The 14,311-nt window shown below is 36.1% G+C and overlaps 1 protein-coding gene across 3 annotated transcripts in view; it reads right to left on the bottom strand.

Moving 5' to 3' along the window:
• The window catches only part of RXFP1 (relaxin family peptide receptor 1), a 64,750-nt gene that overhangs the window by 6,837 nt on the left and 43,602 nt on the right, over nucleotides 1–14,311 (bottom strand). For 2 of the 3 annotated variants that reach the window (XM_032110093.1, XM_032110091.1), the window contains exons 3-14: nucleotides 12,308–12,412; nucleotides 11,410–11,515; nucleotides 10,071–10,142; nucleotides 8,464–8,535; nucleotides 7,360–7,431; nucleotides 6,469–6,540; nucleotides 5,638–5,712; nucleotides 5,251–5,322; nucleotides 4,234–4,305; nucleotides 3,416–3,487; nucleotides 2,161–2,232; nucleotides 127–198 (exon numbers count right to left, since the gene is read on the bottom strand). In XM_032110093.1, coding sequence (XP_031965984.1) covers nucleotides 127–198; nucleotides 2,161–2,232; nucleotides 3,416–3,487; nucleotides 4,234–4,305; nucleotides 5,251–5,322; nucleotides 5,638–5,712; nucleotides 6,469–6,540; nucleotides 7,360–7,431; nucleotides 8,464–8,535; nucleotides 10,071–10,142; nucleotides 11,410–11,411 — 725 coding nt within the window. In that variant the 5' untranslated portion in view covers nucleotides 11,412–11,515; nucleotides 12,308–12,412. The remainder of the gene's footprint in view (nucleotides 1–126; nucleotides 199–2,160; nucleotides 2,233–3,415; nucleotides 3,488–4,233; nucleotides 4,306–5,250; nucleotides 5,323–5,637; nucleotides 5,713–6,468; nucleotides 6,541–7,359; nucleotides 7,432–8,463; nucleotides 8,536–10,070; nucleotides 10,143–11,409; nucleotides 11,516–12,307; nucleotides 12,413–14,311) is intronic. The other variant, XM_032110092.1, reaches the window with a different exon arrangement.

The raw sequence follows: 14,311 nt of genomic DNA, 5'->3' as shown, positions 1-14,311 counted from the left end.
TTGAAAATTGTCAAAATTCCACAACTGCGTACATGCTGCTTTTCCCACACCTTTGTTTTCAATTATCCAGTATTCCGTAATTGTAAAATTCAGACCAAAAAAAGCAAACTAGAGTAATCTACTTACATGTGGGAAAGGTTTCTCAGGGGTCTGAACATTCTCCTCTGGATGTTTGCAATTTCAATACCCTCCAAGCTGCTGTAAAAGTATATTCTCAGTAAAAGGCCACAGAAACTCAGCAGTAAAAAAACAAATTTTATGAGCATTTAGTTGTGATTTTATGGTTAGGAAACTAGAGAAGAACTTTAATTGCATCTAATCTGTCATCCGTTTGAAACTCAGAAAGTCTGAGTAAAGTCTAAAGTGGAATGAAAGGAATTGCAAATAATTTTAATAAACTCACTGTTCATCCAGATGCATGACCAACTCTTTTAGTGCTGCTCTCAGTCATGAGAATTCACGAATCTCTGATTAATATGTCGCCCTTTCAAATTACTATTCTACTGATGTTCTTTCATCATCTCTGGGGAAATAATAACTTGTTCTAGTAGTAATATTTTTACATATCTCTTCTGTCTTTTATCCAAGGGAGTGCTTTACTAGACAAACAAACCAACCCAGGAACTCAGCCTTCATTATGTCAAGAGCAGCAGGAAGTTGAGACACAGAATACAGCATGTGAGAGAAAATGCTGGCTTTCTTTTGACACACAGGTGGGATTCCTTATTTTAAATTTATATATATATATATAGAAAGCAGCAATATTGTTTCCCCTGCAGTGCTAGACCTATAAGGTTTAACTCTGTAAGATGTTCTTTTAGAACTTCAGGTTCTGTATCCTTCCAGTCCATCCCATTCACTGGTTAGAGGTGCAGCCGGTCTTTGGTTCTGCTTGCGGGAAGCCTTATGATTGTTCAAAGCTTTGAATGTAATACTCATGTGAGTTCTGAACACATTTAGGGAAAAATGGAGAAAAGTACAGACTTAGTGGTTAGTTGATGTGGGTTAGTGGGCAGTTTTGCTGGCAGACATGAAAAAGCCCCAACATGGAAATGTGCTAGTTTTATTTAAGTGCTGCAAGGAATCCTGGGGAATGCTTTCCCCAACTGTTTTCACTATTTCAGACATATGAAGAGGGAACTGGTGTTCTACAAACTGCCAGCATACAGCTGCCTATAGATCTATCTCAAGATTTAACAGTTTTTTAAACTAAAAACATGGAAGGCCATGATCACTGAGTTGTATGAGTTCTTTGGTGTTAAATAATAGATAAATGGATAAAATCATGCTTTAGTTTGACTGTAAGGAGGTAATTGGTTATTATTTTCTATTCTCAGCTGCTTATTTTCATGACAATTACACAGATTTAGTATTTTCAGTTCACTAGCCATTTACCAAATTCAGCTGAATTTGGTCAGGAGGCTAAATCACTGTAAGAAAGCTGGTCTGATCAACAAAGGTGTGTGTACTGCTGGCTACAGCTCACGGGTCAGATCATAAACTCCTAGTGCACTTCTGTCCAAGGAAACATCTGTTTTTTAATCGCCACAACCACTTTTAGTGGGGCCTGTTGCTATAGGAGACGGGGTGATGGTTTAAAATGAAAAAATTGTAGATTTAGACTAGATATTAGGAAGAAATTTTTTATGATGAGGTGGTGAAACACTGGAATAAGTGGTCCAGAGAGGTGGTAGATACTTCATCCCTGGAAGCATTCCAGGTCAGGTTGGACAGAGCTCTGAGCAACATGATCTAGTTGAAGATGTCCCTGCTCATTGCAGGGGAGTTGAACTATATTTTAAAGTTCACTTCCAAAACAAACTATTCTATGATTTTGAAGTGATGTCTGACAAGAGCCTACGCTGTGCTCTACACCAAGCTGGTTACCTCAGATGTGAAGTGACCAGTGAAGATGTACTTAAATCTACTGCTGGATAATTTCAGATTTGCAAGATTGTTGCTGCACTGTCTCACAGTTTTAGGAGGAGCTTTGCTGGCAGAATTCAAGTTAGAGCTGCTGTGTTAGTGCACCTGCAAAAACTCCCCCTAAACTCTTCAGGAGCAATTTCTTAAAAAACAAATTCTGGACCATGTCCTACTGAGGGAGATGTGCATAATCAGAAAGAAAATATAGCTAAAATATAAAAACTTGATACTTACAGGGATTTGAGTTTAATTAGAAAATCAAACTGGTCTATTTGTATTTTCTTGATGGGGTTGTAAGAAAGGTTCCTGTAAATAAAACAAAAGTGACTTTGGCCACATTCCTTACAGCTTGTTCCAAAACCAAAGGCAATCTACATAACCCATTTACTTTACTAGTACTGTAGGAGGGACTTGTACACCTGGCAGTTACAACTACAAATGGTAACAATCATTTAGTGTTTTTTAACTTCCTAAGCCAGTGGAAAGAATCATCAGATGCTTCACAGGTGTGCTATTGCCATGTACACACACACACAACCGCCCCTCCCAGCCTGATGCCTAAAGGTTTTGACTACAGAAATATTTAGTTGTTAAACTCTCCAGACCTGTCTTTTTAAGTAAAAGAACCTAGCTGAACTGCATGCATCTAGAAATAAATTACACTTGATTTTGGGTGTGAGTTCAAGAGACAGAGACAAGTTAGAATGTAAAAATAGCATTATATGCTGCCACTCTGTGCAAGAGTGTTTCTAGGTACGTCCCCTTTTACTTCTCCACATAACTTTTCTTTATTGCAATTAAAATGCACAAACTCAATAAATGCAGCTGTACACACTTCGCTGCCCCAATGTACGTATTGGATCCCAATAATGCTGGAAAATGCACAAAATAAGTTATTCCTGTATTTGAGTACTACCTCCTCTCCTCCAGAGATCTTCAATGTTGTGTGACTAGTGTCTCTTTCAGATTATGCAAGAAAGACTGGGACTTTCCAACAGCAGTATTTGAAAATTTGCCTATGTATGTGTAATGGGAAAAAGAGAAACTGTCTGGTTTTATATTACCTTGTGCTTTTTTGGAACTCTTTCAGGAACAAAACAATTGTAAACAAGGCATCTGTATGATGCTCTTATGAGTTTATGATCTGTTTTTAGAGTTGAATCCTGATATCACATTAAACATTCCCATCAAATTATTAATTTCTCATTATATATATCTAGCATAGCTCATTTTGTGTGTATTAACAAGATCTAGAAAAAGGTAGAATTTGAACATGCTGTCTTTTGGGACATGAAAATGCACATCTTTTACAAAATTATTCTGGACAAAATGCTATATAGAATTGCTTTTGGCATAAGTGTTTTTTAGGCAGAACTTAAATGATGCATACAAACAAATGTGCTCTTCTCTTTCCTGGCACATATGACTGAAAGCATCCTATGAAATGAGAAATATACAGTTATATATAATATTAACCAAGAATCCTTACAGTTGTGAAAGCTCCTTTAGTTCTTTAAATATGTATGGAGGAAGTGATTCAATCTTGTTGCTAGCCAAGTCTCTGCAGAAACAGATAGGATACAGTAAGTCCTTACTACACAGTAATTTTACTGAATAGTTTTGCAGTTTCAGTATACACAATTTTATTTGCCAAATAGGATATTATTTATTCTATATGTTATCAGAAGCCTGAACTATAAAAGAATGATGTTAAAACAAGGTGAGAAGCTAGATTTATCAGATCTCTCTTTGTCTCATTAGTTATACCATTAGATACATAACTTATTGCTATTTTATTTCCAACAAAAAGAAAGTAAAACACCATTATTTTGGCCAGTAGAAGCTTAGAAATTAATTAAACGTATTGTTTCATGATGGGAATTCTTCCACATGGGCTAAACAGCACATCTTTGCCTTGGTTTTTTGCCTCTGCCTTTCACCTTACTTTCAGTATGCATAAATCCTAACAACACAGGAGTAAAATTCTCAGTCCAACCAAAACTGCCAAACTAGTCTAAAAGACACTGAAGGCACACATGCACCTAACTGTGGTGATGCAAAGTTAAATAATATTATTCTATTCAGGGAACATAATGATCCTGTGAGCAGAAGCCCCATTATGACTGATACAGGCTATGTCCTTTATTGACTATTTCTTCCCTATTCAATATATATTAAAAAAAAATCCTAAGGAAGGATGCCATCTCCTGAGCATGTTACATGAAATAGAATTAATGATGAATGATATTTCCAATATAAATCACAAAACTCTGTGACTTGTACAAATAAGAGAAGAGATCTACTCACAATTCATCTAACATCTGGAGAGAAGAAAAGCTGTTTTCATTTAGGGAGCTGATTTTATTTCGTCTCATCACCCTGAAAGAATAAAACAAACTTATGTTGCTTCTTCTTGATATCTATTTGATTTTGGAGAGAAGATTTTATATAAACTTTAAAAGTTCTCTGTTCTCTGCATCTTCAAATATTTGCCCAATTCCATTAACAAGTTAATTGCATCTAGAGGTTTGCCATTTTATTATTTGGTAAATAACTTTTTTTGCCTATACATCCTATACACGCATGTACTTCTGCATATATATGCATATATATATATACACACATAGACCCATGGTAGGCTGGTGTACAGTGGCTGAGGGCCAATTAAAGGGAAGATTAACTGGCCTGGAAGGCTTGTGACCTAACCATATCTCAGACACAGGCACATGGTTGTGCAACGTTTCATTCACCCTTATTGCACCTGCCACTGGGCTTATTCCTTAAATGAACAACCTGGATTTTAAGAACTAAGAGAAAACCAAGAGTATGGGTCCTGCAGAAGAGTTAAAAATTGAAAGTGACACACACCATGGAGCCTACTAATCTACCAAAAAGTAGAAGGGATTTTCTGAAGATGGTTACATCATCACTGAAGAAACTTCGGAGAAAATTCTAAAATTGATGAGCCAGCCAACCCACCAGCCAATCAAAATAAGCAACAAGCTATATGTTTTGTATGTTTGCTGGTTCTCATTATGAGATATTTGACTCCAAGAAAAAGGTTATAATGAAAATTTCTAAATCTTAGTATCAACCAAAATCTCTTCAGTCAAGTTTAGTTACATATTTCAATGCGGAACTTTGCTATAAAATGTAAACAGTGGTTATTCTGTGTGGTGCTCACTTCAAACATTTTAATTTAATATCCTCAGGAGATAAATAGCCATAATACTCAGGAAACTTTTATATTAGCTGTAATGAATCACTTGGCTGTTTAGTATAAGCACATCTCACTCTGGCTAGCTAGCATATCCAATTACTTACAGAACAGTTAGAGTGCTGCAGGAGATGAAAGTGGCATTTCTCACATGATGGATATGGTTGCCTTCAAGGTCTCTGAGATATAAAAGAACCCCATCAATCATTGAAAATAAACATAGGCACTTATTCTAAGGTAATTGAAGAAAAATAGGCACTTATTCTAAGGTAATTGAAGAAAAATACAACCAGAACTTCTTGCCTACACAGAAGAGAGTGGGAGGCAGACATGTAATACGTCTGCACACTTAACTGATGGCTTCAGACCACTAGCCCTGCAGTGACCCAGCAGGCACTCTGCAGGATCCAGCACCCCGTTAGAAAAAGTGGCATGGAAGTGCCATTCAAAGACAAAAAAAAAAAAATTATTCTAGTGAAATAAGGTGGACTTACAGCCAGTTTAATCTTGGCATATATTGGCAAAGAGGTTTATCAGGCAAACGAGCAAGAGAATTATTCATCATCTCTCTGAAAAAAAAAAAGAGGAATAGTACAGCTGGTTATATTTGTACAGTTATAGAAAAAACTAACGTCTCTTATGTACTTCTGAAAAAAAAAATCAGATCTTGAATAGTGTTGAAAGTAGTATTATTTTCTTCAACTTCCACATATTTTCCCTGTGGCATCCTGTGCAGCAGTATCTTATCCTTAGCTTGCTAATTATCAGGAAAGATGTTTACTCCACTTCACTGCTATTAAAATGAAATGTAGCAAGCCAATACAAATCTACTATTCAGTCAGAACATGTAACTTCTCTGGGTGATGGGTGAAGTGGGATGTGGAGGCAGGCTTCCCTCTGGGATGCGGGGGAAGAGGGTTCCTCATCTTTCGGGCTGGAGAGGGCAGTGGCAGACCACAGAGAGGTCTTGGGGATGGGGGCTGTGCTGCTGCCAGGGGCAGGGACTGTGGGACCCCCTCGTGTCACTCCACGGCTCTGGAGGACACCTGGAACCCAGAGCTGCTGCTGCCTTGACACTGCCCTCCCAGTGACACCTTTTGTCATTTTCCCCACCCTTCTCCCTATACTTTTCCAGTCACTGCATATCCACTGCTGCCAAAATCCTCCTACTCCAGCACATTTTGCCTGGCGTAAGGAAAAGCTGCAGGTTTACTGCCAGCACTCTGGGGTGAGCAAGAAGAGTTGGTGTAAAAAGTTTTTTCTATGCATATGCCCTTCCTATTCTGTTCTTTTAAGTAACACTTTTTATCTTGTTTCATACTTACAGAAGAATAAGGGATTTGAGTCCATAGAATGTTAATGGATAGATCCGATTTATCCTATTGTTTTCAATTATCCTATAAATTACAGCAGAATATGTATCAGATTGATAATTGACTTCAGTCTTAAAGAGATAATAAAAAGTAACAAGCTTTGCAGTGAATTTCTTCAAAAGTCCAGTCAAACTACTTAAAAAAATTAACACATTATTCCTTGACAGGTTAAGATATTAATTGAATTAATTTCCTTTCAGAAGAATTTAATTTGAAAAAAGTAACTTAGAAAACATCATTACTTTCAACTTAGAAAAAGTGTTTTCCTTTGAGGATTTTAAATCCTTTGATCAAGACATTTTGAATGGATTCTCAGAAAAAACAAAGCAGCACAATCTAACAGTATTCTGTGACAATCCAACAGTCTCAAACATGCAGAAGAACGTACGATGTGTTATTTGCTTATTTTTAATAACTTTACTTAGTCAAAATCTGTCTGAAAAGCAGTAATAAACCAATATTTCAGGTTTTGACTGTAATTTTGTCTGGACATTTTAAGCACTATTTACAGGAAAAGACCTGCCCCAAAAATACCTATCTACTGTTTTATAGTAGTTAGGTTATTTAATGTATTCATTCGAAACAAGTAATTACTAATAAACATTATTTATTATTGTTATAAGTCATCAACCATTGAAGCCACTAAGGCTCAAGAACTATTTTCTGCTCTCATCAAAACCAATTGCATTTTTATCTAGCACAGCGTTACAGGAGTTCCTTAGTTATTAACACGTGTAAAGTAAAGCTATGCACAAAAATGAAAGCAATCGAAATATTTATGTATTACTTTTAAAATTAATTATTTATTGAGTAAATAAACATAAAAATAAGAAAACAACATACAGCCATTCAAGTCTGTGGAGGTCTGCAAAGACAAAAGGCTCCAAATTTGTTATCTTGTTGTTACTCAGGTATCTAAAACAAAGATGAATGAATGGAATGATTAATTAGCGGCAGATGCATGAAAATGAGTTTTAAGACTATTTCTTCCTTGATAATTTATCAGAATACTCCTATTTTTTTAATAATTATTATTTTTGACTATGTAATTTTCATGCCATTGAGAGCAAGGCAGGACTCTCTCTAGTAAGAATTTTAAGAGCAATTATGTAGAGCACTTTGTCTTATCTATAAGAAAGCACAGCCAGCTAAATATTTTCACTGTGTCATATTTTAGTCTCTTTCCAGTTTCCTTCTGTGGAGTGATTTGTTCCATGAAAGTTCCCAGGATCCCATTCAGTCTTTGTTAAGGATATTAGTCATAAATGTAGATACCAGAATAACAGAAAAAGAAAGGCTGAAAATGAATGGGGAGGGCTACTATAAATGGTCTGGGAAGATAATAACAGCAGCTGTAATAACAGATAATCAACGGCATTTGTGTGATGGAAAGAATAAGAGGTACAACTTTTAAAAACTTTCCTTTTGAAAACATTGCAGTAAAAATTCTGAACCAAACAGTGCAATTTATGTGTTGTCTCTTTCACTGAGCGTTTCCCTTAAAAGTTAGAAGCACCTTTCAAAAAGTTGCTGCACAATAAAGAAAAAAAGTGTTCCTTTCATCACCTATACTGGTTACTTTGAATTGCTTTTGTAAACCAAAACACAGTCTTAAAGAGTTTTCATCCACCACAAGCTCTCACTTTCATTTTACTCCTTCTTCATTTTCTTTGGCTTTCTGCAGGGTGCCATACTGTCTCCTTCTTCCATTCTGAGGATTTGGGCAATAGCTGAAGTATGGAGCCAGCTTGTCTTTTCAAAGTACTGTCCTGCCAGATAAGCTTGCACATAGAGCTCATAATCTGTCTTTGCTTTCTCAATTCAACCATTGAATTAAAGTTTTGGAAGTTCATAATATGGAATCAAATAGAGAGACACATCCTTAGTGACTGTCAGAGCTCTGCCTGCTGCTACTGAATACTTCAGTATTCTAAAAGCAGTACTTACAGTTTTGTCAGGTTGTATAAACCTTTAAAAGCACGTTCAGATATGACTCTGATTTTATTATTCTGAAGATACCTAAGAAGATACAAACCCAAAACAATTTATTCTCTAAACAAGCAAAGTTAAAGCAAACATAAGTAACCAATTAAAATCTATCGGCTAAACTGAATGCACATTTGATACTTTAAAAGAAGCTGTCAAAGTTATTACACCTTGAATTTGACAACAACCATTTCACAGCTATAGCTGCAAAGACTGCAGTTGTGTTTAAAGGAATTCATACAAAGAGCAAAATTACAGAAATCATTCAAGTGGATGCTTGCCTTGCCAGAGATGAACAACGGAGTAATTCTTTGTGACATCCTTGATTAGGTCCTAACCGTGCAGTTCTCACCTCTGTGACCTGATCTCTGTGTTTACCCAGATCTCTGCTACAAGCAAAATTTTGCACAGTAAATGTCAAATTAAAATAATTTTTGAATTTTCCGTTTTTAATGTCAGAGAGTTCTCAAGATGCTACATTTTAAAGATAATATAATAAAAAGGTAAAGCAAATCTTACTAATCTTCTGTATCTATTTTTAAAATTCTTTTAAAATCTATTTTGATGAAATAATGAGTTAAAAAAATATTATCAACTGCAAATATTAAATCCTTTTCAAATAATTTTAAAGCGTTACAATGTAATTCTCTGAATAATATTTAAACTTAAGTCCTTTAATTAAATTACACTTAATGAAGCATCTAGGTGCATTCCTGACAAACAGCAATAAGAAATCTGACTTTGGCTTTTACAAAATGGGCTTCTGTCAAACACTGCTCAAGACCTTTTGGAAAATGTAAAGTTATCTCTCAGAAGGGTGTGAAGTCGATATTACAAACAAACATTTTGTACAGATAGGTATGGATGTATTTCTTTTAGTGAACACTTAACCTTTCAAGACTTTAAGGGACATAATGGGACTTAGCTTTCAGAACGCAAGATGGTGCTGCAGTGCAGGAATTTCCCATTAGAGAACATTTTAAATTGGTGACATAGAAGCCCTGCTTCTTAATTTCACTACTTCGATATCAAGAAAACTTGTTAAAGGCTATGATTTTTGAGCAGCATATATGTTACACTCTGGAAAACATAAGACAGTATTGTATTGCCATAATAATTTGACCCATTGGGCATTATCAAATCAGTACCAGACATAATTAGGAGTAAAACCACGTGCCATGGGAGTGAGCTTCCCATGATAATGGGAAGTCTGTGTTTCCAAACTTTGTTTCCAGAATAAATTGATTAAGTTACTTAAATTTATTTTGGCATTTTACTGTTTATTATAAATGCAACATCCTTCAGACAAAATTAAAGTTTAGCATTTTTCTGGTATAAACCACTTTATAAACAAAACCCATTAAATATGCAGAAAGTATGGTTTTGCAAAAACACAGACGTCAAATCAAGGTACTTGAGCCAAACAGGGTACACACGAGGTAGCAAAGGGTGAGACAAACCAGACTTTTGTTACTTAAATGTTAACTCTGTGTGTGTACATATGGGAGAAGGAAAGGATGAATATTTAAGGCACTAGGTAGGTATTTTATGTTACAGCACTCCCTTACAGATTTTTAAGATCTTGGTATTTCTTGAAAACATCAGCAGAAAGTTTCCTTAGCAGATTCCTCTGAAGAGACCTGTAGGAATGAATGCACACAGTAAAACTACTGTCCAAGGTGCCTACAGTGCTTTTGTTATTTAATAAGGGCAGCTCTCACACTGCTAAGTAACGAAAACAGCATGAAACCACCTGAACGTGCTACTTTTGTTTGTCTGTGTATTTGTATCTATTCAAACAGTAAGAAAAATACATTATAGTAAGAAAAACCCCATGTCCCCAGAAAAATGGGCAAAATAATTGTTAAACCTAAAAATTAAAAAGATCTGAGTATAAACTACAGATTTATTTCAAACCTCAAATGCAGATGGAGCTTATGTCCCAGTTCAAGCATCCCTATGTCCCAACTCCATTGGGGACACTCAAGTGTCCTGTCAAGAACAAAATTTCTTCAGGACATGGTTTGATTAGAAGAGAATTTAGCCTGAAAGCCAGCTGAACTTACTCACTGCTTTTTCTACAGCTACAGCTGGGTCAGTATTGTTGAACTCTTTGTTGACCCTGAGCCAGCAGCCAGTTTAAATAGATATTTGACATTCCACATCACTTTTCATCATGAAGAGTTGCAGTATTTGACTGTGGACCCAGCAAGGGGAACTTCAGCTACGTGTGAGACTGGTACCATATGGAAAGATCCGTAACTCTGATCTACAGATGAGATCCTCAGGTAAGGACACGGGATGCTGCTCCCTGCTCACCACACCTAAAACTGCTTCTCAAACAGCAATGTGAAAATCAAGTACACATCAACCATATTCCGGTCTCTTAAAAAAAAGTTTGGCTTACTCATACCTATCTGCATGATGACTCAGCCCACATTAAGTCCCTTGAAATAACAGCGTATTCAGAGACATCAAATGAGAACTAAATAGATTTGCTCCAGCAGGGCATCCCACTGAGTTCAAGGTTACTGGCTTTATAGACAAGAACACAGACTAGGAATATTGGCAGGATCATAGAATAAGAAACAGGTTCTAAGCATTGCGTCTTAAAAGGAAGCATTTCTTTTGTAGATTTCCTTAGGTTTACTGAAACTCTTTGCAGCTCAAGTCACTGTTACAAACATGAAATGATCAGTTCACAGAGATTTTGGTTTCTTAATTTCTTTTCTCCACTTTTATGTAAGGAAAATCTGTACTTAAGATGTTAAAGTACTTGTTGACAGAGAGACACAGTGCTTCCCAAGCATCAGCTGATCATAATTATAAGGCTGTAGTTGTGAAAAGATTGGAGGATTGACAGTCAAACCCGAACAGAGCAAGAGACCGTGTTACTTCTCTACTTACATTATGGTTATGTTTGAAGAGACTGATGGGACAGCACGTAATTTGGCATCATCACAGAAGATCTCCAGCCCTTGGCAGGTACACTCTGCTGGCACATCACCAGCCACTGCAAGAGAACAAGCACTTGGGGCAAAAGGTGGAATGTGCAGTGTGATGGGACGTGGAGAAAAGAAATACGGTATAAAAGAACAACGAGCACAAAGACAGACATAGCAGGCTCTGTTAAACACAATTAAGGCACATGGTTTTACAAAAGTGATTTAGACCTGGGAGGAATCTAACAATAAATATAAAGGGACACAATCATATTACCTCAGTGAAAGAGCTTGTGAAAGCTCTTGAACCTTAGGCATGATATACAGGAAACTGGCATGGGTTTTTTGCAGTGCTTCCTTAGATTATTCAGCACTCTTATATTACTAGAAGGAGCACAATTCTATGGGTGAAAATGGGTCAAGAATGGGAGTCTTTGATCATCATAGTAGCCAGCAGAATCAAAAACTCTGTACAAAGACCTGCATAAGTGGAGGGGGTTTGTAAATTTCATTTGGTGTTTAAAGAAGTGAACCAGGAGGAATGTTGCCTTCATTTCACTCCAAAATATATGCCTGTTCCATGTTCTTTCCAGCGGTATCAGCATATATAGATAAACATTTATATTACCCTCCTAACTGGCATATGCTAATTGCAGTATGTTTGACACTTCTCTTACAGAAAATGAATCATCCTTAATGGAATTGAAATTAACTTCAAAATAACATTTGTTAATTTGAGATATTAATTCTGTTTTACTGCAAGTGAAACTGCACTAAATTTCCTGATAAACATATATTTGCTCTGTATTTCTTTCTAGGAATCATCATTAATAACCACTCAAATAATATCTGTAATTACTTACAGCACTCAGGTGTCTTTGTCTGAAATGCATACAGAGATTTCAGTTTATTGTATTTGTCCTTTGTATAATGTTTATCAAATTGTAGCGACCATCCATTGTTGTCTTCTAATAAAAAAACCAAAAAACACACAGCATAAACAGACCACAAATGGAAGATATTAGAAATAGAAGGTATAAATGTCTTCACTTAATTTATTTGCATCAATTTTTATCTAATTAATACAGGTTCTTATTCCAGAGCATTAGATAACTTTATCTTTATACAGCTTCTTAATCGTACATATTTACAAACAGTATGAGCTGCAGAGTAGCAACAGCTTATTATACCTTCAACAACAACATTTTCTATGACAGTCACAGAAAAAATATAATTGTGACTTCAGAAATTTTTATTTACATAGGAGTCTTAAAATGAGAGGGAACCATATTTTCTGACCTCCTTAAACATGCAGGCTTGCTACTTTGTCAGGAAAGCTGGAATGATTACTATTGACTCTGACTATCACAGCCTGTAAGTTCTTTCCCGAAAATCTAGATGAAGACCAAAGGAACACTGCTTTTCAAGAGAAGGAGGGACTTGGTCTAACATATGCAAGTCAGAGTGTTCATGTTAAGCTTAATGTGCATCTTAAACAAAGCATGATTCCATATTACCAGTTTGGTCACTGTGCACAGATGTACTGGAACTGAATAGTTTATGGTTATAACAGCAAAAATTTAAGAGCAAATCTTTCAATTCCTTCCAACAAATGGATACTTCTAGATATAGTGGTGCTAGAAATAACTACAGATCTGTTAGTTATTTGTTTCTTGGAAGTCTATTGTATATCTGAGATCCATAAATTAACTGATCAGGTAGCCACTTTCAAAACTGGCTGGAAAGAGAACGGGAACTCGCCTTTAAAAGCTGTGACTGGATTTTAATTTTATTGCTTTGACTCTGACTTTAGTTTTCTTAATTTGAGTCTGACTTCTCTTCAGCTTTGACAAGGCCCACACGATTTTAGTTTAAAGCATCGCTTTTAATGAACATGCAGCAGTAGCAGAAATGCTCCTTGGGATGGCACTCACTAGCTGGTGAGCCAAAGCATGTGTGACAATTGAAAGCAGCACACTGCAAGGATACCTACTGCCAAACAACATTTGTATGAGAACTCTCAGGAGGGCTCTGCCTTGCTAGTCGTTACAGTCTTAGATTCACCTTTATGATGTACTGGCAATAGTTTTACCCTTGCAATTTTACAGGTTAATAGTTTAGGTATATTTAAATACAATTCCTCATGGACATTTCTCTATAAATCTTTATATTTAACTAAGCATTATTACTATATTGGCTTCAAAATAGGCAAGGAGAAATAAAAAATATTTACTTCTTTGCAACTTTTCCCATTCTGAAATGGCTTGTAATTTTTCATTTCACTTTACACATCAGTTGTTTTCTCAGACAGGCAGAGAAACTACCTTGAAAGCATCTCCTGAAACCTGGCTACAGATGAAGCTGTTTTTGAGAGAGGCTTGTCTCTTTGCTGTCTAAGCTGAAAAGATCTGTTATATGTGCTGATTAATGATATTATGAAAGATTAAGTAACTTCAGGCAAACTATCCTTTATCTAGTTATTTGTTTGTTATGCATACATTAGAAAGATAAAAGATTCAAAGCAATCATAAGTGCCTGTCTTCAGAAATTGCTCCAGTGAGAGAAAAGACAGACATGATATGGCATTTAAGAACATTTTACTAACTTCCTCAAGAGCACCTACTCTGATCCATTAGCAGTTTTGCCAGTCTAGATCATTAAACTAATATTCAGAAGCAGCCTAATGCATTTTGGACAAAATGAAAGGTACTTGGCAAACCTGCTCCTGCCTGTTTTAAATGCTCCAAAGAAGCTCAGTTTTAGGACTGCTTGCAGCATGGAATGTGTAATTGCTGAAGTGATGAGAACAAGTCCTTTGTCAAGTGTCAAGTGCCTTAAAAACCTACTGCCCTGTAGATGGGACCACA

The sequence above is a fragment of the Corvus moneduloides genome, chromosome 5 (assembly GCF_009650955.1).
Source record: "Corvus moneduloides isolate bCorMon1 chromosome 5, bCorMon1.pri, whole genome shotgun sequence".
NCBI lineage: Eukaryota > Metazoa > Chordata > Aves > Passeriformes > Corvidae > Corvus > Corvus moneduloides.
This window is presented reverse-complemented; position numbering and strand designations above follow the sequence as displayed.